The sequence below is a fragment of the Vanessa tameamea genome, chromosome 9 (assembly GCF_037043105.1).
Source record: "Vanessa tameamea isolate UH-Manoa-2023 chromosome 9, ilVanTame1 primary haplotype, whole genome shotgun sequence".
NCBI classification, from domain to species: Eukaryota; Metazoa; Arthropoda; class Insecta; order Lepidoptera; family Nymphalidae; genus Vanessa; species Vanessa tameamea.
In genome coordinates, this window is record NC_087317.1 from 3,585,088 (window position 1) to 3,609,670 (window position 24,583).

The window sequence follows — 24,583 nt, forward strand, 5'->3', positions numbered from 1 at the left end:
TGATAATTGGTAATGTTCAAAGTAAGCTAATATATAGATTAATGATTAGTGCCTACTGTTTCTATAAGCCAATATTTTCTACCTAAAAGCTTTTTGTTAGTTTCTATTCGTAAATGTTATTTCAAAGGATTCTCTTCTACATATCGAGCTACAAACATGCTTGTAGCTTTTGTTGTGTAACCTTTATGGCGGTGATTAAATCTCACCATTATTATTAACTGGCTCCATTCAAACACCCACTGTCGTTCTCTAGGCGGTTCGGAAACTATGCCGTCCACCCACAGCGGCTGGTCCCGTAGGCGCAACAGGGTCACACACACAGCCTCTATTCATATATCTATATCGACTTATAAATGCACCATGATCAATTGTTCAAACTAACTCTTATTTAAATTGAGAGAGTCTGTTATGAGAATCGTACGATCTACTATTGTCTTGGCCATTTCGGTGGTCCGGACGGTATAAAATTGCTTTTAATTATAATAAATTATACGAAACGTTTACTTTTACGCACAATTTTTGCGTATTTTATTATAAGTTCAAGTTACTTATTCGTGCGTCGTGCAAGCCAAGATGATCAGATCATCCAGATATAAAAATAAAGTATCAAAAAACAAACACAGAATTTCGACATGCAAATATTAAGAGGACTTTACCATTAATTTTCATGTTACTATTCAAAAGGACCATCGGCTCGTGTTTTTAGAACTGTATGGTTAAATATTGATGTAAGCACTCAAAATCCACATCCGATGTCATTGAACGTCACATACACTGCAAATAATCCGATCCTCACTATCAGGTTCGCACTAAGTTCCGTTCGAACACAACACACAAGTCCGATAGCGATAGATATCGAAAACGCGCGAACGCGTACCGTTCAAACGACAGACTGAACCGCCGACCGACCGCGACCGGGCTGACCGGCGTCGTTGCCGAGTGACGCGGTAGCTCCCCTCCCTCATCCGAACACTGCACCCGACAGATCGGGCGACGGCTCTATGGAATTGTCGTGACTTGCCGATAGACTAAACCCACCTTTGTATAATTTCTTCTCGTTTTTATGCATTTTTTTGAGAAATCAGGATCGAATTGGCTTGCTTGTAAAAACGGCCGAGTAGGCGTGTAGCTCTGCGAACGCTCGATAATGTAATAAAGATATTGTTAAATTATTAACGCTACGATCTGGAATCATTTTCTAGTAACGCTTGTCGACCCTACACGAAATATGAGTTTGAAATAACACAGGCATTCTTAAAAATGAATGCCATATACATTTTCGTAATTCAATAAATTCTTAAGATGCACAATATAAAAATATATAAAAGTCTCGTGAAACCCAAATTGGGACAAGTGATAACTAATTTCAAATAGTAACAATAAATCACGATACGCGGCCATCAATCAAATGTAATGATAGGAATATGGAGAATTTGTAATTAGGCAATTTTGAAGGTGTCCAGCACTCCTGCCCACTTAATGTTAGTTTTGACTAATGATTTGATCTTAATACCGATTTAGAGTATAGGCTTGAAATATTTAACATGTTACATAAATATTATTACCTTATTTAAAACCTTGAAGGAACTGACATAACATACCCATTAAAAATCATGCTTCTGTGCATTTAAAAAACTAGCATGCTTGCAAGGTGTAATCACGTGCTAGCTACATATTTTAAACATCCTAATTTGACACATATTAAAAAATTAAACATTGAAAAACTGTTCATACACGGTCGAGGTTAATTTCCAATACTGGAGATATGAATGCTTATTACTAGTAACGTACAACTACAAGTATTTACACGAATGCTGATTAGAAGCAATTATTTAAAAAAACAGGCTCTTTTAGTACAAAAAATTATACACACACACCACACACCTCAAGGAATTTATTGCTATGGCGCGAATCAGCATTTTTTAAGTTCTTCGTCTGACCATAAAGAATTATTATTTTGCTCATTCAATCAACTTTCCGTTCTGTTGTTTTATTTTTTGTGTAGGTTCTTAGAAGGCCGGCATCCAAGGTCATTCATTCCGGTCGAAGAGATTTTGGTTTTATTATCATTCAAAACATTTCCAATATTTTTATGTAGGATTAAGATAACCTTTAAGCTTCGTGTAGGAGTTGAGAGTCACGGATTTGTTATTATACTCTCTCCTACTTATCAGAAACTAAATAAACTCCTGTTGTTTATATATGGTCTTTTAAAGCAATATGACCTAAAAAAGAAACTTGATATTATTTTCGTAGAGCAATATAAAATTTGCGAGAATTTCGAGCTATCGTATCTATTGCGACAGATTAAGACCATATTTGGTTTTAATTACTGATTCAAATGTCAATTATTGGAAATTATCTAAAGTAGCCAAACACGCTTCCCTAATTAAACGGCGTACGAATATATATGTCAAGTTAAGAACATGATACAAAGGGACGAGTTTAAGTATTTTATCAGTCTCTTCATGGTCGAGTGCATTTAAGGCACCTACGCGTTCATCGCACACATGTCACGGTGACTGCACGTTTTATCTTTGAACATTTCCGAAAACATCTGTCATTTCATAACGTGTTAGGCGTTTTGCGCGTTCATTAAATAAATAACTCTATGTAGGCAACTAAACAAAACAGAATAATTAGAGACAATTAGACATGTCTTAAAAATATGCATACTATTTGTTTTAATGATAGTGGTCAAATATTACAAATAAGCGTTCTTCTGGCGTATTTTATGGAATAATTTTATTTACCTAAACCCAACACCAAAAATCAAGATAGGAAAATGTAATCTTGGAAATGTTTCTAGTAACAAGCAAGTTTTACTTGTTGGAATCGCTGCATTTCTCCCAAACGCTTTTCTGCTTAAACGACTCGCAATGCGGCTCCTGCCAATCTGATCTTAGCAGTTGAGTTCAAGCGGCATCAGGATTCTCATCTTTATTCAAAAAGCATATACGCAGGTGACTGGCTGTTATCCAAAAGACGAAATAGGAAATCGCAGCTTGAACATGTATGAAAATTAATAGATCAATCTATTTATATGATTTATCAATTTAAAAAAATAAATTAATTAATAGACTTTTGTATACTTTTACAAAAATCAAATTATTCATCATTTAAAAATTCACCTCGTTAATGTTCCATTGCAGAGCTAAGACCTTCCTTCTCCCGTTTTAGGAGAAAGTTTTGAATTTCATCTACCGACATACGGTGGCTAGAATTCATTCGACAGTGCGGGCTTCCACACGAAATAAATTAATAATATAATTAATTTAATTTGTTAATTTACTATAGTTAACACCATTTGATCACTCAGTTGTAATTTTTAAATTTTATCGCCGTTTCGATAAATATTCATGTGTTCTATTGTAAAAGACTTCCCTGCTGTTGTATACTAATCCATACTTCCATACTAATATTATAAATGCGAAAGTAACTTTGTCTGTCTGTCTCGCTTTCACGCCAAAACTACTGGGCCGATTTAAATGAAATTTGGTACACAAATAGTCTAGAGCCTGAGAAAGGACATAGGCTACTTTTTATTTTGAAAAAAGTGCTGTAAAGGGTTGAAAAAGCGGGATGAAAGGTTGTAACTTGTTGAAAGTATTGTCATTTTTGAAACTAGAAGCAAAAAAATTATATTTTAGGCTGTAAACTAATATATCATGACACCCACTAAGGAGCGATTTTGGAAAATCTACCCCTAAAGGGGTGAAAAAGGGGTTGAACGTTTGTATGGCAGTCCGTAATTTTTTAAGTAAGAAACATGAAACTTTAATTTTGGGATACTGATTAAAAAGGAGTAGATACTTATTTAAGTGTTTCTGCATACTCTACCCCTAAGGGGGTGAAATAAGGGATGAAAGTTTTTATAAAAGTTCCTCATTTTTTAAGTTAAAAATATGAAACTTTATTTTTGAGATACTGATTAAAAATGATTAAATACGTATTTAAGTGTTTCTAGATATTCTATCTCTAAGGGGTTTAATAGGGGTTGATATTTCTTATATAGGTTAGTCTGGAAGTCCGTCATTTTGAAGTTAAAAGCTCGAAATTTTATTTTTGGGCTACTGATTAAAAATGAGTCGATTCGCATTTAAGCGTTTCTGAATATTCTACCCTAAGGGCTGTAAACACACCAATGTGATATACAAAGAGATATTACAGTAACGTAATATTTTAAGTTAATTTGTAAATATATTCATATTCTACGCGGGAAAAGCCGCGGGTAACAGCTAGTATTATATATGCGATAATAGCTGTTTCTGTCTGTCTGTCTGTTGCTCTTTCACGGACAAACCACTGATAAAATTAGATGAAATTTGTAAGTATGAAGCAAGTTTGAACCTAAAACCTTTTTGCGCCTAACACCTGTCGACCGACCCCTAACACGCCAGCGAAGTCGCGGACGACAACCAGTTATACATAAATGAAAATTACTAAAATATATCCAAATTATTACAATCTACTAATATTAATTATTATAACGCAGCGAATGGTTGGATGAATCCTAGCGATAGAGGAATTAGTTAACGCTATTTTATAACGCCTATTTATACGAGATTAACATAACATGGATACGAGATAGCAATTTTAGAAGAAATAATATACTTTGATATTCTTAAAGTTTTGGTACTGCTTTAAATATTCTTCGAAATCCTCGTACTAATTAGCAAATATTTTTTTCTCATCATGTATCGATAATTTATTTAGAACGTTATATAATTTATATAACCATTACCATATACAACCAACCTTTTGGTCGCAGACATCTTAATTTTTTAGCGATATAAATTAAGTGAGGATTAAAATGTCAAGACATTTTTCTGTTTCGTACGGCGTGGCGGCGTCATTAGCAATCCTTACACATATATTTCGAAAAATTATCCTTGGAATGAAATTTTGGATTTCAAGATTTAATTACTAAAAGCAAACCATTTTTGTTTGTTGAACCATTTCCTCTTACGCTATATATTCTTCATAGAAGTAACTTCTCAACGGTCAACAGCATAGAGATGAAATTATACAGACGTGTAAGATTATTTTTTTTTATTAATTTATTGTAAAATATCGTTTGATTATCAAAGCTATCAGTATAATATAAAATTGACATAATATTTAACAGATATATTAGTATTGTGTATATTATGGAAACAAAGCGTTGATAGCTAAGTCGCCGACGTGTCTACAAATATATTTACAATGGCCGCGTACAATGAGCAACAAATGCACATTTTATATTGAGTTAAAAATCCAAGTTAATTTAAACTGTATCAAATACGCATAAAGTCGAAAATCCAATTTTAACATTTTTAAATATTTTTCGTTTGGTTTACTGTATCTTCGATTACAATGAATAAGGTATATGATATCACCTATGATTGATCATGTCCTCTTTTATCGTTATCAATGACGTTTTCAAGTGGACTTTTAACCCGTTTTATCTGAATTTCGTAAAAATAAGCCGTTATTAAAATATTTTGATATTTAAAAGTATTCTATCCGTTAACCCATTTATAAATTGATACATGTTGAAATGTATAAGTATTAGCTCCATAATCACATTAGAAGCGAAATGACGTATGCGAGTAAAACTTCAAAGAGTAAAAATGAGAAGTAGTACATTTTAATAACCAATGGTTTTTTTTATTGAAAAAATCCTTTCAGTTCAGTTTATCTACAATTCTAATAGTTTCCATTTTCACGCGTGTAATGGAACAGGAAACAGGAGTGGCACAATTGTTACATAAAAAGATAAATTCAGCGGAAAGTCATTGTGTCGGATACGTTTGTTGCATCGTTAGAGTTTCGTCGGTATGGCGATACAAAAACTCCGAAACTCGATAGCGAGTTTCCCGCGACGCTAATTGGCCATCCCTCAACGATTAAGTTACCACTGTAGGATGACAACGACATAAAAAAAATTAGTAAATTTATTATTTTTTATTTTGTCCACTTATATACATATAATAAAAATGGAGTGTTTGTTTGTACTATTAAAATAACCGCTTTTTACTAAATGCATATGCACGGTACATATATCAAAATAACATTTTTTCAATTTTTGTCTGTCTCTCTGTTTGTTCCGACTAAACTCTCTCTCGTTTATATCAAGAATACAAAACAACGAACAATAATTCTCGTTTTATGGTAATGGTGTGTGTGTTTTTATATATATATTTGTCTTTTGAGATCAGTGTAATGTTGATTACTTATAAGTTTATATTTATAAAACAAAAGTCGATTGTTATACAATCACGACGTGAGATTCAAAATAATTAATATATATAACTACAGGTTGTCATCCGCAGATTCGCTTGCGTTTAAGGGGTCGTTCTTCCTTGGAGTTTCTACTTTATACATACGAAATTTAAAAAAAATCGGTTCAGTAGTTTGGTCGTGAAAGAGCAACAAACAGACAGACATATAAACAGAAAGCGTTACTTTCGTATATATGACAGTAGGATAGATCATATCGTATGGGTGGTAGCTTTACATTTAATGTAATCTTATCAATTGATAATTCTTAAGTGCTCGTAAAAGCCTTCTTGAATATAAAGACTATTTAATTTGAAATAAACTATGACACATTTTGTAACACGTGTGTTTTCTTATGCAGTACATCACATGAACGGTACACCTGCTTCTATTTTGTATTAAAAACTTGTTTTCGTCTTATAAAATATCATACGATACAGTATAATTGTAAAAGAAGTCTTCGTAATATTTACACGTTCTAAAAACATGGCTACCCTATCTTGCGTCAGATCGCGAACGCACTCAATTTAGTGAGCTTTATTAACATATTTTATCGGTTAATTAATATGGGTTCATTTAATGTGGTTACATTTTCCCATCCGTCTTAGATACTGGAGGAAATAATATATCTATATGGATGATAAAATTAAGTTGAACTCGTTTTTCTTTAACATTATTTCAGTAATAGTCAAGACTATCTTTTTTAGTATTATATAGTGTGTTCCTTTCGTCGTTTCTTCTCAAATCAGAGTATTTTCTTTCGAACTACTGGTTGTTTAACAATTACTATCAATAAGTGTAAAATTTCTATTCTAGCTAATATTATAAATGTTAAAGTAAGTTTGTTTGTTCGTTACGCTTTTACGTACTCATTAACAACGCAATCGATCATCAAGAAATTTTGCATACATCTTATCAGGGATACAAAGAATGATATCTAACACCTGCGTTCTCCCTTCTGCGAAAACTGCTACGAAAACTCTAAATTATATAAAGGAAGTAAAATTTCTATTTCATACATATTCTGAGTTGAACAAAATTTTTGATATATAAATACGAACTTTTAGGTATTCAAAATTGTGGTCTACCTTTAATATTTCTTCATATCATCTTAATGACTAAAAATATAGAGTAATTAGTCACAAGTCTGAAAGCGTTTCGCTGTCGATGGTCGATTTTTTTTGTACCCCACACTGGCGATGGCGGCGCGTGTTCCTTTGAAACATTTTAATTACTATTTGCCGAAATAAATGCCAAAGTTTTCGTCGCGGCATTGCGACGTGGGTGCAGAAATTCCAGAAAATAAAACGTTAAAACACTCATGATAAAAAATAATTGATGGCATAAGGTTTTCGCCGATAATATTATTAACGTAACTTATTCTAAGCTTTTAATAAATCGATATTCCTCAAATACATATAATGTATTAAACAGAATAAGCGACAATTATTTTAATACTGTGTCAAAAATTAAGATATAATTGATGATAAACGAACATTGAAAATACTGTATGATTACCTAGTCTGAAATAGGTAGTAAACATTCATACAACAGATCAATTCAGTTCAGTCCATCAATTACATATAAAAAATTAAGTTTAAATTCATTTTCAAATTTTAAAACACAAGCGGAAACAATTTTGCTTAATTGAAAAAAACAAATGCAATTTCGAAAAAATGGTTTAAAATGTACTGCAGTCCATTATTGACCGTAAATTAACAAACGACTCTTCCTTGAAATAATATCATCCTGAACTTATATAATCATCTACAGCATTCCGTATTTAGTTTCATTATTAAATGCTTAAAATGAAATAAAGGAATACCAAAATGTCAAATTGTCCATTTTTTTCCTTGTTAGCGCTGCACTCGACTCCGGAATCCAGTAGGACATAAAACTATTTCAAAGGAAGCAGCACGTGTGGCCAGACCAATTATAATAATGGATATTATTTTTAAGGCGACGACATATCCAGACGTTTCTTAAACAGAAATAAAACTCTCAGAATATAAAGTATATGAGTTGGTGTGAAGCAAAGCAAAGTTTGGACGTGTTTTGGACTTATTACTGTTATGTTTGGAAAATGTCGATTGTAACTCCTTCATTCATAATCTGAGTTCGTAATAGGATAATTCCTTTAATCTGTTTGGTAATAAAATTATACGAAGATATCTCGTCAAGTGTCTTCTGAAACTGGGTATTATCCAAATAAGCTTTAAAGTTATTATTTATTATACAAAATGTCGTTATACGACAAATCAAACAACTAGACATCAAGGGATGATGCCTTGCCAGCTCCTTACAGTTTCGTAACAATGGCCTGACCGAATTTCGGCTAATCTCAAAGACTTGATATTAACACAGGAGACAAGTATTGGCGTAAGCACAGGTGTACTCTCTGAGAATCATTTCACTCTCATAGTCCAATGGGGCGGCAACACAGAACAGAAGAGGGAGAGTACAGAAACAGGAGCAATACGTTTCTCGTGGCACAGGTATGTAAACACTGCCGTACTCCACACGGCTATTGAGAATTCCTTGACCGAAATCCCTGATATATTTTATTAAATACTGTGTTTCTTGCCGGTTTTTCTCGGTAGAATCTAAATGCCAAACCGATAGCAAATACAGTTCTGTAAAATTACGATTCAAACGTGTTTGTAAAAAGCCTACTTGATTAAAGTATATTTTGATTGTGATTAGTCCGACTCGGGATTCAAATTCGCAAGCTGTTTGGGTTGCATTGTAAGACAGGCAACCGATGAACAGTTGAATTATTTGAATACTCTATATTATTTTTATAACTTCGATTTTTGTGGGACCCCAAGAGTGATAGCGCAAAAAGTAAATTTAATTAGGAATATCAATACAGTCTCGCTCGGGAAACTTTTTAACTATGTGACGCTGTTAGACGGTATGACGGTCTGATTTTTCCTTTACACCACGCAGGTTATCACCCCATTTGAATTAGCGAGTACATTCATGTCTTACCTTCCAGACATCGTCTCGACGAGAACCTCATTTTCATCCTCTTGGTATAAATTACAAAACTATGAAAAATACCTTTGGAATTTTTATTTTAACTTTTTTTACACCTGTTATGAAGATATATATTTTGCTTCATATACATATATATTTGCGCAGTGGGTAACCGCAAATAAAGGAGGAAGGAAATTAATGAGCTGCATTAGTTGTTAGCGACGAATATTTAATATTCATTAGCATTCAAGTAACGCAGAAGGTCATATGCTAATATAGAGACATACGATAGTCAAATTATAATTTAAATACCACTTGTTTAACACGAGCGCTCATTTTCCAAGCTATATTATTTAATATTGTTAGTGTATATACCATATATATAGAAAAAAGTTATAAAACGGCTTAAATAGTGGTTAGAACTTGCCGTAGATTGCACCCCGTACGAGTACTATTGAGTTTTTAATCGCTCAATTTATATTTATAATTCATCTCGTGACGGTTGGTGAGCATAAGGTCTTTAAGCTTCTATGTGCTGGTTGTTGTTTTTACTTTTTAATCTTTTCTTAAACATATCGAAACTCATTAAACTGATACCGTATCTTTACATAATATATACCTACATAATGTATTAAGACTGGGTTTAAAATTAATTTAATTGTGGTTTCAAATTAAAATTTATATTAGTTTCCAATGTCGTAACACAGAATTATTTTTTTAATTGGATGTTGTTTTCATTGAATAGACGCAAAATAATATAACTTTTATTTCAATATGTCTTGAGCTTGTGTTGAGCTTGAGCATTTTGTTTTTACAAACTTGGTATACGTGCCTATGGGATATAACGTGTATTGGCGTTGTTGATTCTAGTATCGTAAACTAGCGCATGTGGCCAGAAGGTCAGTGAGCATCTGTTAACAACTGCGATATTGATTATGTTCTCACGTTTAAAATCTTATCGAACAACGTCTAGGCAAGCGGAAGCGGTTAACGTAAAAGCAAAATTATAATAAGAAAATTCTGAATAGTTACAAATGAATATAAAATATGTATAGGTTACAACTGTGTGCCTAAACACAGATACACTCTGTTTTCTCACTTAAAAGTGTAATAAAACAGCAATCCTACGTTACTGTAGAAAGATCAAACTCAGAATCAACGGCTTTATGTGCTATTCATGGTAGGGGTGTGTAACCACGCACTCATTACATATTCAACTACCAAACAGCATTAATCATTATTGTTGCTTTCCAGTTTGAGGGTGCGTGAGCGTTCCTGTGATGCCCCCGAAGACCTTAAGATACCCCGAAGTTTTTCAGTGGGTATTCCGGTGAACCAGAGCGTATAGGCATCTTGAGCACCAGCCAGTACCATATACCCGCTTCATGTTTGAGTTTGAGTTGTTCCAGGGAGATCCAAAGAAAAAAAAGTGCTACCAGCAAAACTCATATTGATCGAACCGGATATGAGGCAATCAAATATTGGAATCTCCAATACTTCAAGCTGGGATCTATACTAATAAGTTACAAAATATGTCATGAATTGCATCTATACTTTAAATTGATTTTTAAAAAGATTTATATGTTAACGCCAGTGTCAGTATAATTATCTAAACGTAGCTGACATTTATTACGATAAAATTGTTCGCTTATTTTTAAATCGCCAAACCCGCTCGCTTATACAATATAGTGCCTTATTTTCTGTTTGACGTTCCAATTTAATAGTGACAATTGTTACACGCACAAAAGCTTTACGATTACTCGTAGACTTTAAGTTCATATATGGGATGAATATAACCCAAATAGAAGAGTTATTTCACAATACGTCCTTGTGGTTTGTTGCTTACTGTAAGGATATATTTCAAAATAATATGATGAGTTATTAATATTCCAATTTGGGTACGACAATATCCTTAGGGCCAGGATCAAACCTGCGACTATTAAATGCACTAGGCGACCCATAAATCCTTGCGCTAGGGACGATTTCCTTCTAATAACAATGACAGTAATGTATAAATTAAAATTTATAAAAGTAGAGGAGCCCTAAAATGTTACAATTGAGCAAAGATTTCATTAGAAAAAAAAATTACATTATCATAGACATCATAGACTTCCAGTACTCGATGTATATAAATACTCAAAATTATGTAGACTCAAGGAGGTTTCATGTGTTATATCTACTGAGCAATCGGTAAATATCAAATTGACACTGAACTTGTAGTTCTATTTCAATATGAATCAACGTACAATGACTGAATTAGTTGCTGTTTCAGTAACGAGTATTAATGTGCGATGAACGTGACCGAGCCCTTGCTATATATAGAACAATGCAATGAGATATATTTCCTTACTCCTTGTTTTGAGACTCGAGGCATATTAACAACAGTCCCCTTTTTTACCAATACGAGAATTCCGGTTAAAATGCGGTTGGTCTAGCCACCAAAGCTTCAATTCAAAAATGTTTTTTTTTTTTAAATTAAGGCCATCAAAATTATATATCTTAATAGTTGTTGCTGGTAAAACTTCTTGCCGGGTATTCTCGATAGAATTACCCATTTCTGGAATTACGTTCAGTTTAATATTCTATACAATTTTAATGTTCTATAAAAAACCTACTTGAATGAAGTATTAATTGTAATTTCGTCTTTTATTATGATATAACAAAAAACCAACCCGTAACTAAAAAGAAAAAAAAAAACCTTAATCATAAAATGTAAACACGATCACGAAACACATAAAAAAGTTCCGTTCACACATTCACATGTTCATTACGTTCAATAATGAATACGTTTAAGCAAATGCCACAAGAAAGACAACTTACTTAAATGTGCTAGGAATGGATTGCAGTGGAGACTCCACTTTATGTTAATTTGTGCCTATTAAGGAATGGTAACACCGCGCCTCCAATATAAAGATACGTTTTACCGCTTTCGGGACATTCTGACACGATGTCGCTGTGTTATGTGATTATTAGGTTACAAAAATATAGTTTTAATTTAATCATTTAATTTGTTTTAATTGGATCGGTTTATGTAGTAGTATTAATTGTCAGAGGATCATGTCATGAAAGATACAATTATATTTAAATGTATTTTTTTAGTTTAGGTCAATAAAATATATAACTAAGAATTTAATTATACTAAAAGTGTTATTACTAAGTATCATTATTAAAAGTATTTATTTACACTTTTTTATTTTAAACTTTACACTTACAACTTCACCTTTGCTTATGATCAAATAGAACAACGTCATTACCTGCAAAATAAAAATAAAATAGATTAGCATAGTGATATGGGACAAAATTTCATGCAACATTTAACTCTGAATAAAAATTCTTTGACAGCGGTGGGATTCGAACCCACGCCCTTTCGGACTGGTGCCTAAAACCAGCGCCTTAGACCACTCGGCCACGCTGCCTGCATCGATATCATTGAAATTTGTACCAACAATCGAAAGGCGAGCTAGCGTCCTTACATCTAACTCCAGGGAGTTGGTCCAGCCAATACTATATACTAGTTGGGTCTTTGAGTTTGATTTATGGAGCTGATCGGATAAGACCCGTCGGTAACGTATAAAGTTCCTTTATAGTTGTCTTTTTTCTGTATGCTTAAAAGGGGTTTTTTATGATATCGGTGGGCGAACTGGCAAATGAAGCACCTGGTAAGTAGTCATCACTGTCCATAGTTCGCTGTATGAAATTTTAACAATTCCTTACATAGCCAATGCCCACCAACATTGGGAACTGAGATGTTACGTTTCTTGTGTCTTTTACACTGGCTCACTCAGCTTTCAAACCGGAGCACGAAAACACTAAATGTCGCTAATATATAAGTTTGGGTAGTACCTTCCCAGAGATGATTGCACAAAGCCTTACTACAAAGTAAGGATCTTTTTTTTAATATATTAAATGCATAAAATTTTCCATCGCATTTACAAGGCAACCTTCGATGCTTATCCCAGATCAGAAACAAGACCTAATTTATACCGACGCACCTCATTTACACCGATCGTCTGTAATAGGCGTTTATCCACAGCGAAACGTGCTATCATTATGAATTTATGTACGATAATAACTCGGTAAAGGTATATCATCCCATGATCCGTTCATGGGATTATATAAGTTATATTTATAAAAATATCAACAAGTTTTAACGAAAAAGATCTTGTTTTCAATGTAGGGTTAGTTGTAATATCACCGGTGATATCCTCCGAACATCACTATTTTGCCAGGTCAGGTTGATAAATGCCGTGTCGCCATGTATATTATGTTCTTGACAGAATTCCTAACTATTGAAATGGGTGCCTTATTTCATCAGCTATTTGATGCACTACAAACAGTTCATACTTTAAAACATTTATATTTATAATACATCACTATTCGACTTCAGAGCTTATATCAACTTAAGTTTTACTTCCAAAGTTTCGGTAACAATTTCGCCATTTTTTCATGACTTCATAATGAATAAATTATTCAATATCTCGCCAATGATATCGCGTCACTTCGATGTCGAACTTCGGGCCGGCAGTATGCTCGAGCAATCTCGTGGCGTTCCCTGAAAAGACGGAGTAGGTCCCGCTGGTATTTTAGCGGATCATACCTAACTTTATGATGGTAACGAGTAGATACGTTTTTCCAATAAAAAAAAGGTAATACTGGTTTCATTCACAAACATTTATTTTGTTGGTTGGTTCGTTGGTGGAACCACGATTATTGTCCGATCCGAAGTATTAAAGCCAAATTACGAAATTACACATTAGAAGTTAAAACTAAGCAATTGTTTTTGCAAACAATTTGTTTTCAACGTCTTATAAGAGGCGAGATGGGACGCGAGGACGCTTGGTCGATTTTAATCAACCGATTTACGTTGTTGCGATTAACCACGCGGTCTGAATTTTGATACAGGAAGGGCAGAAAATATGCGTATCAATTTTAATTTGGTTTCTACACCTCTCTTATGATTTAGCTACATATTTAAGTAAAACGTCGTACCTATTTTAATCATGATTAGGGATCATGCAACACTAATGTGTTGATGAATCTTCACGTGCTATAATATTATTGCTAACTTAGCAGTAGTTTTGAATAATTTGATGAAACGAATAGAATCGCATCCTACGTGTATTAGAAATTAATTGAAGACGTTGACAAATCATCAGTGGGATGTATCAAATATTTCATGGCCAATATCTACTGTTTAGAATCGCTGGCTTATGACTAATGAGAATCATTAATTAGCATTGAATATAATCATTGTCTTATTATGTGAGATTAAAATAATTTTAATATTATTATGCATACTTTCTATGAATCCATCATTTGATGGTATTCTTTATAAGCAAACAAGTTAAAGTACAAAATTATCATTTTTATATATATAATTAAAATATTTAGCGGACTTGTTAATAATTGTACAACTTCTGAACTATTTTAACAACTATGATCATATTGAATAAAATAATAGTATTACATTTTCACGTTCCAAACGAGAAAATCTCAAAATGTACCCAAAAAGTGTGGTGAGTTAGTAGTCAATTTTATTTTCTTTTGTGAACGTTGCCTGTTTGCTAGTTGATAAGTAAGTACCTATTGCAAATATCATTTAAAGCTCAGCGCTAAAAGCGCTTTTAGTTCAAAGCATCAGTATTCACAAAATGGATTGTTCGGACCAAACTCAAATCCTATTGGACGTAATTTGTGAGCCAGCCCTGAGGCTATATATTTACCGGGGAAGTAAATTTATGACTCGATAAACACGCAATAATCATCAAATTTTTAATGGTTTTATTTTATAGCTAAAAAAAGAAATATAATATAAATAATTTTATAGTTACAAAACAAGTAAAAAATCACTTTTTAAATATTAATTTCAAAGTTTAAGTTTTTTTTTAGTTTTTTACTTAGAATGTTTAAAGGCAAAATTTAACACTCTGGGAACAAATTTTTTATTTCCAGATTTCGATTATGTGTGTTATGTTTGTTCGTTACGAGTGCAATTTTTTTTAATTCTATCGAAATACTTTTATGCATATTTGCATGTCTCCTCCACACCTCATTGAAGCAGGTTAGTGGAATAACTTTAAATTCTCTTTAGAGGAGTCCTATGTCCTGTCCTGTCATATGAGACTGCTTTACAATAAAGTACCTAGTTAGGTAGAGTACTTAGTTACTGAGATTCTTGTCGATTCCTCTTAATTTTTTTGTTGTCTATAAATAAATAAAGGATTCACATATCGATGCTAATTCATTACTAAAATATATCTATTTTAATGATGTACCTACTGTAAAATTATTATAGTTTTCACAAAAAATATACTGTTCATTGAAGCGCCTTAATATCTCTACAATTTTATATAAAAACATATTTTCAAAACATTATTTGTTTTTTTTTTTTGAAATGTTACTTAAAATATCTACTAACTATGAGAAGTTTTAGGTATATATATTATTTTATATCAGGAAATTCATTCACCTAAATATTATAATATAAACCGTCTCACAAGCCATTACCCGCGTCTTCGCACAGCTCCTGCAAACGATCCGAAGGGTCGTCCAAGACTTATCATAACATTAAAATAAAACAACGATAAAAAATATTCAGAAATGCTTCTCATTTCAACTTGTGTTTGTCGCAAACTGCTCTTAACCGCTTTTAGTCGCTTCGGTGCGGTTATATGTATTTGTAATAATTTGTTTTTCTACATATTAAATCATTTTGACCAAGTATTCAATAAAGAAAATCCACCTATCGTAATCACAGTACATAAGAGTGAAGTGATTTGAACTTAAATATTCTGACAAATTTAACGAAGTTCTAAAACGGTGTCAACTCTCTCCACTATTAAGATTAGTAATTTGACCTTGACCCATAATACGTCGACAAAGATTTCTAATTAAAGAACACACATTCATTATTACAAGAGATGCAAATATAAATGACAATCAGTAATAAAATAAATTACGTACTACATGCGATTTGATCTTTGACAATTTTAAAAGCCCGTGTGAACACATAAGTGACATTCCTAATTAAGAAACCTAATATAAATACAATAAAAACCATATATTTTTTTATCAGACTCGAATGTACATAGCCCAAGTCATTTCATCGAATCGATGAACACACCAAAAACCCCCGTACGCGGTACTCGTGAACGGTAAATAGGAGAAACATCATTAACAGTGGCCGGGGATCGGAGATCGGTAAAAAATATTTAGAGTAGCATATAAGGGTCGGAATTAGCTGTGAGCGGCGAGGGTGGATTTCTGTGGCTTGTTCGTTTGCCTCGTAAAAAACACGACGGCCGCCCGCTGTGAGCATTAGACAAACCACGCTTCGAATTTGCAATGATAATGCGTATTTGTGCTAGCATTGCCTTTCCTAATAGTTTATTTGTTTGCTTAGTGTATTTTTTACAGACTGTGAAGAATTCCGTTCAAAAAAAATATTGAAAATACATGGCGCCAATATTGATTTAAGCGTTATTATTGTTCGAAAATCTTCCGAAATTCAAAATATTTAATCTTTCATTGAAGTAATTTCCTTATATTTATCAATACATTTCAAAAATATAATTTATTACTTATTATTTCGCAATAAAAATAATAAATAATTACTTTAAACAGAAACTCATTTAATAAAGAACGACAAAATAATTATTTTTGTTAATACCCACATCCCTAATTGCATTTGGTGACATTAAAACACAAAAGTCACTTTAAACTCATTAGAATAAGGCATAATTTACATTGGCACTAGATGTACGTGATAGAGGACAGTAGTGTGATTAAAATAATGTGCCAAATTGGGAGTGCCCTGTGAGGGGAGCTATACGCCTCGCCCGAGTATCCCTTTGAGGTAATTATGCTTCTTTTTAAAAGCTACACCATAAATAAACTTTTCGGTACGTGAACTGTTTCATTTGTTTGTCGGAATTTTTAATGTCTCCTTTACACTCGAAACCTATGTCACAGAATTTGGACAATTCACATTGCAAACATGCAATGCTGAACTTGGTCCCGCGTACAGAATTGGAATCCATTCTTTTCGTATTCATCAAGAGATTAAATATAGAAGCGTATTTTTAAATAATATTATGATGCAATTGAAATAAATCCCGTTATTTTTGCGTTTAACTCAAGTTTTCCTTTAACATCGTCAAATATGTTATGGACACACCTGTTAACACGATGTAGTTTACGAGCATACCTGTAGTTCACCGTTCATGATATCCACAAACAAAGCCATGTGGACGCTGACGTGCTAACCGTTCAAAATGTTTCACAAACAAAGCTTAACGAGCGATCAGTTATGATTTGCATCTGCCGTGAACAGTTGCCGTATCTCATAGATCGGTGCACCGCTGTAAGCTGATCTACAGTTAGTCTGTTCAATTTATTACAGCGCTATGGAGCGCTTAAAGATTGGTAGCCATCTTTAATCGTGATCGATGGCCGTCGCCTGCGGTCGTGACCCTGAATAATGTCAATGGGCTATGCACTACCGTCCTAACCAAATCTTTATGGATGTGCAAATATGTACGAGTAGCTTTACAGAATTATTTCACTGTTCTTTTTTCAAACTATGACAAGCGGTTCGGTTAAGTTAGACCATAGATAAGACATGTCCAATGAAACTTTTTGGCTTTTTGCCTTCGCTTCATTCAAATCTTAGTCGAGTAGTAATAACATTTATGGTGAAGAAAATAACATGTAGGTTTCATGGCTAACAGGAAACGATTTTGTCCTAAGTTAAACGGTCACGTTCTGTCAGTAAATAGTTAATACCTCACTAAGGTATGTTTCGTAGTATTTCCTTCGAGCTGAAGAATTTAATAAGAAGTTCATTAGAGAGTATACGTTGATCTCGCACGTTTCAAATATAGTGCTAGTAAAAACAACTCGTTCGAGCAAGTTACGAGTTTAATACTGACGTTGCAATAGTTGGTTGGTTTGGTTGGATCTTACACTTGGAATTCGTTTTCGTAATTATGCCGTTGACGATATATTATTATTATTACAACTAACTGTCATCGTTTCAAACGGTGTTTTAATAGCGAACTTCCATAAAGTATATGCATGTCTCACTAAATTGTAATTATTAAATAACGCAACAGGGTAATCGCTAATAAAAAATATAAGATGTGTTTATATATTATATTATATTATAATCCAATAAAAATGTAGCTAAATCTAGCTTTAGTTGATGCTTTACTTATCTAATTAGTTAATTACAGTCTAATATAATATAAAATTGTATTGTAAGAAATATAGTTTGTTTTTAATTGTTAAAAGTATTTATTTTATAATATTTTTTTAAATCGATGTTAATCTAGCTGTATCAGTATAAATTATCTTTATAGAGATCCATAGATAAGAGTGGAATATTAAACTCAAACCTTATTTGTTGCAGAATTTTGCTCTATGTTTTGTTAAAAATAAAAAGAAACGAAACAAATGAAAATCGTTAAGATTAGGCTCATCTCAACATTTAACCGACACGCTAACAGGTATACTAAACAATGATATATATTTACCAAGAATAGACTTGTCACGTTAATGGTCAAAATTTTCAAGTGTATGAAACTGTGAAGCGCAGCTTCTTATATAATATTATATAGTAAAATCATGTAATGTTCATTTTCCAGTTGTTGTACTAATATTATAATTCCGTAAATAATCGATGTGTCTGTCTGTTACGCTTTTACGGCTAATGTTTATACCTAAAACCTCCTTAATCCCTACCCCAAATACAAATACAAAACCGCGAGCGAAAACTAGTAAATTATAAATAAATAAAAAGTGACTCTTTGGCATCCAAGAGACGGAACTAGAAAACAGGGGCGTCCTATCCTTTGTAGCTCTAATCCTAGGGTTGTATCGGGCGTGTTATACGCCAAAAGGCTCCGACTTCTTCTAGTTTTCTTTTCGTGCAAACAACTCTCGATATCGAACAAAGTTTTATATATTGTATTGTATAGTATAGTTTAGTATAGTACGGAACTAATTTATTATTTTAAAAAAATGTAACTCGTTCAAGCTAATGATTTTTCAATCACACGATTAAAGTTTTTTAAATAAATCATTACATTAAAATGAAGCAATATGCATTTGTTTTAATTAATCATAGTTTTCTTAATAGCTCTATCGGTAAGCGCTTCTATACGTACAGTCAACTTTAACTCAGCGGGTATACATCTTATCGTCCTACACAATTTTTCTTGTGTGTTCTTGACCTATCTTTAAAACATTTGATCTAACTTATAAATAAAGCAGCCCTTTTTATTTCATTTTTAGATTTATCTTTAAAATTTCTGTGTTTTTGATAAGTCAGGACTAACTAAATTATAGTTCTTTATAACTTCGATCTGGTGATCATATCCTAAAACATTTATAAAAAGAAAAACTGCATTGAATGAATTTAAAGGTTTATTTTGCTTGTAATATTATTGCACATTAGTCAGTTCGTCTCTTAAATGATACTTCTTAAACCTAATAACAAGAAAATACAACATATTGCAGACAAGATTGGAAACATAAAGTTGAATGCGGAGTGTGCTGTAGGCGTTTCCACGGCATATGGTTCAGCAAAAAACAATATGGGCCAATGAAGATGAATCGCAGCGTAGGTAGATACGACTGCCGATACTGCAGGTCAACCTCATTAATCACCAGTAGGTTCGACCGCCCTGCGCGTAAAACTACACATGGTCTTGGAAAGTAGCGAACGCTGTCCATTATTTTGTTTAAGTGCGATTACGTGAATGTTAATGATTCTTTGTATTTAATATCTCTCGATATTTCGCATATTCTCTCGTTTTAGGTAAGATGGTGGATAAACAAAATTAAGGTCTGTCGTTTTTACAAGCGTTATAGTTCATTTTTCCTTTTGGATGATGGTAACCAATAAATCTAGCTAGGAAATGTCATCAAAGTTTCATAAACATACGACTACCATCTAGTATTTATTCGTCGTCTTTATTTTTTATTTTTTTAATAAAGGTAATTTATTTATAATACAAATAGCAAAATTTCATTATTTCTAATCTCTCAGCCGATACCAATAAAGTCGGCCCAGAGCTAACACAATGCCTTGGTCAACATTTTTTTCATTTCTTTTAAACATATGGTAATAAGTTCAATGATTTCTGAGAGTTTTTTTTAAAAAAAACAAACATTAACTAATTTATATTTATTTAAAAGTAGGGATAGTAACATAATTACCTACATTACTGAAAAGATTGCAATGAAACTTGTCAGCAATATATTTAAAACGTAAAAATATCTCATAAAAAGTTGTATAACTTTTAGTTTTTCTGCTTTAAATTTTAAAAATAAAGCCTAAAAGTAAATCAACGAACACAAACATTCAAAAACAAATTTATAAAAAAAAACCGAACGAACGAAGGATTTATCGTTTCACATTATAACAATACATACATCTGACAACTGATCAAGAACGTACTTAACGCTAAATTACTTTTCTTTCAGAATGGCAGGTCATCTCAGTCAATGAGTTCCCGATAAATCTTACCGATGTCATAATACGACCCTTAATGGTAATATATACAAAATTAAATAATGATCTTTAAATATTTATCGTATCAGTGATCTCGTCAGTTTGTTATTTGCCAGTATGTCCCCTTAATATCTGCGTCCGACATTCTCATGTGATTACTTTAACAAATCTTCCAAAGATAAGGAAGTTGGGGTGTGATGGTTCCTGATGTCTGTAATAGCGGTAATCTATCACGTTGCCTTTGTTACGCTAATAGATAAAGATTTGCGTCACATAAGTATTAAACATTTTGATCATTGGATATCTTATTTTCTGATGATGATGTCATCGAATCGGATTGCAGAAAAAGGGACACAAGCCACTTACGCCAGGAAATATTAGTTATTAGTTTAGTTAAAATATCACTCGCTCACAATTATAGTCTTATGGAACGGCAAATCCGATATGATCGGAAAGAGTTTTGCAGCCGAATCAACGGTTTTACATGCTCTCCGAAGCACTCAAAATTAACGGTTGGTTTTCTTGACGGAAAAATCCTCAGAACAACCGGAATTGTAAATCGGTTTCACTTGAAAGTGGAACTCAAAACCATGGAAGCCTCAGCCACACAATGCATCAAATTCGGTTCAGTGGTTTGGCTGTAAAAGACTAACAGACAGACAGATGGACAGGGTTACTTTCACATTTATAATATTAGTATGTATATTAATGTACGATGACGTAGCATAAAGTAATAAGCACTCCGCGCTGTAACCATAATTAAGTGCTCGGTTATAACATTGTCTGCAACATTTATCTAAAGTAGAAAAAACCAACCCAGATAAAGTATAAGCTTTATATCTGCAGGATATTCTTTTCATATTGCAGTAACGAATATATAAATATACTTATTGTATTAAATATTTTTTAATATAAATAAGTATCCACAGAAATTAAATCACAATACTAATTTGACCTTGATATATAGCTCTTATAACGCCCAAATAAGTTTCTCTTCTAAAAAATGGTAATACCGAGATGCTCATTGAATAACATCATACAATCGAATAGACGAACTAACGAACGTAATCTAAATCCATATTTAGAACACGTCTAGAAAAGTCGAATTGAGATTGAGATGGGTCGTTGAGAGGCGAAACACGTATCTTTTGTTATTTGAGAAGCCGAGCTGCAACTACTGTATATTTATCTGTTTTGCATGTGGGTAAATAGTGTTATATAAACTGAGCTAACAGATCAGATGCGTCGTGGAAACGTACGGAGTACAGCTGCGCTCGAAATTGATTATTTACTCTGATCTTTACAATAACGTCTCTCTCTTGAAACCAAAATACATAAGATATAAGCAACATCTCCTTGGAAGAAATTATCATAAACTTCTTTGATAATATGTTTTGCACCTTGCTGTATTTTACATGGTCTTTGTCTTAGTGATATACATTATAATCAACATTTTCCACCGACAAAAGCGCAATGGTTTATAGTTTGCCTATCGATGTAAAAAGTTGCAGTCGTCGTCTCCACTCGTAGTTGTCCACACACGCTTAATGCTTAGTAAATAAAGGAATACTAGTAATTCCTTATAATAGGCATTGCTACTACACTTAAAAAAAACAATGATCAAGAGGACATCACGTCATATAGAGAACACACGTATTTCTAGTGTTTCATAACAAAAGAGCATTATTTTCTTGACAGTAAGTACAGCAAATGTAGAAATGTACAAAATAACAAATGTCACATCAGCCATAGAATTAAATTAAATCAAGTAAGAGACGATATCGAGACCTTTCCCTTTGAATATGGTAGCGATCATTCATTGAACAAAGTTATTTTTAATCCCACCCCCGGTGAATACCTCGGTCACCTTTAATTCCAGAACGTAAAATAAACATTTGATCGAAACTGTGAATGCTACTAATCAGAAAAACTGTACAGGACTACGCAACAAATAAAGCGAGTTATTGGTTGTTGGATCATATATAAATTATTAATTTGACCGTAAATTCAAAATGGAAATCAATATTTTTAAAAAAAAAACCCAACGACCAAACTTGTGGGACAAATTAATAAAGGTATCGAAAAACATTTGTAAGATTGATGTTATCATTGATAAATCATCAACGAAAACGTGTCGACAGTATTATTTTCTCTCAAACAGCATAATTTATTGGAACCTATGCACAAACACAAACGTATATCAAAATCCCGGATCGATGTTCTCAAGTTTATCGGAACACAATCTACCTCTTCTCGAAGTTCGACAACACTCGATAAGCCATCTTGCCCGTATAAATCATTTTTACAGCGAACCGTACCTTTCTTGTCTATGCGACAACCTTTCACGGCCCATGAATGGAGGCCTTTATGCTTTACCGGCAATAGAATGATTAATGCGAAACAAAATCAACCTTAATAATGTCGTGTAGAGTTGTTTTTACATTGCCTGAGTAACGGGATAAAATTTCAGATCAAGCTCTCGCTTCGAAATGCCTAAGCATAACTTATAAATATTGTATGGGCACACACTTATTTCTTATCAGTAAGTACTGTTGGGTACGTTTTACGTCGATACTAATAATTAAACATGATAATTAGGATGTTATTTATTTTATATGCACGGTGACATAGTTGCCTAATTATAATACTTCTTTCTTAACTGTATTTGATTATTAGTGTAATTAATTATCTGTGGCATGATTAGTTGCTACTGAATTTCACTTAAAGCAATAATATTGTATTCACTATGACGTCGTACTTTCTCACTTTATTTTACTTTACCAGCAAGAACAAGATAAATTGTAAACATAGATTTATCACTTTAAAAACTTAGACTTGCTTCTTCTTTCATCGTACGTCCTCGTTCGTCGTTTTCGTCGCAAACTTAAGAACCACATGTTTTCACGGCTTATCCCCTCCATTTACCGACTCGACTAACGTCTATAGCATTAATATATCTGATTTTCCGAAACTTCCTAAAATATCTGCATCGGATTTGATGCGAGATAACTTTGTTAGCGTCGGTTACAAATAAGTAAATAAAAACATTTTATACCATTCGTTTATTAAAAGACTTCAAATTACAAGGGATTTGAGCATTAATCTCTGTATACACAAAGGCGATCAGCTTAAACACTGGTTTAGTTTCATGCAGGAGCTTCCGAATGACACGCTGTATATTTGCTTAGGATACATCCTTAATATTTACATAAAGTCCATCACACGAAATTAAATTTTAATTGTATCGCAACTGGTTTCACATTCAATTGCTTTTTGTTAGTGAGGTGCTCGTAGGCGCTGTGCACGGAAGGGTTTATTGACCTTGGCTTTAAGCCAGTTTCGGGAACAAGCGAATTAGGCGGTTTCGAAATAATCCTGCTTACGTGTAATTCCGGTAACACGCCTGATAAATAGTCCTTTCCAACCGTGAATCTTCTTTGAGCCAAATTCATTCATTTGTGACCGTTTCACAAATACCTTTTGCTTTAGGATGTATGTTTTTGATACAATATATACAACATGTGTCTAGACTTCATATGGGTAAAATTGTATTAAATGATATTATTCAACAGGGAAATGTTGCTAGCATTCTTGCCACCATTCCACGCGGTCAAGATTTATACAGTAAACATTTTTAATTCATATTTGTATATATTTAAGCACTTAATGTTATTAGTTCTTATGTTAATAAATGTATATACCGCTTTTAGCATAACAATGAAATATAAAAAAAAGTCCAATCCATACTTCCATACTAATATTATAAATGCGAAAGTAACACTGTCTGTCTGTCTGTCTGTCTGTCTCGCTTTCACGCCAAAACTACTG

At 32.9% G+C, this 24,583-nt stretch overlaps 1 protein-coding gene and 1 non-coding gene across 7 annotated transcripts in view; both read right to left on the reverse strand.

Annotated features, from left to right (window-relative positions):
- LOC113394185 (caskin-1) overlaps nucleotides 1-24,583 on the reverse strand; it is a 245,275-nt gene that overhangs the window by 119,474 nt on the left and 101,218 nt on the right. For 3 of the 6 annotated variants that reach the window (XM_026631399.2, XM_026631398.2, XM_026631397.2), the window contains exon 1: nucleotides 657-913. The exons of 1 other annotated variant lie outside the window; for it this stretch is intronic. Coding sequence is in view for 2 of the 5 variants with exons in the window: in XM_026631400.2 (XP_026487185.1) it covers nucleotides 657-690 (34 nt within the window). In the remaining 3 variants the exon portion in view is untranslated. Of the gene's footprint in view, nucleotides 1-206; nucleotides 590-656; nucleotides 938-24,583 lie in introns of those variants that run through there. 2 more of the 6 variants (XM_026631400.2, XM_026631401.2) reach the window with 2 other exon arrangements.
- On the reverse strand, nucleotides 12,577-12,656 carry Trnal-uag (transfer RNA leucine (anticodon UAG)). The gene has a single exon. It is a non-coding gene; the product is annotated as a tRNA-Leu (tRNA).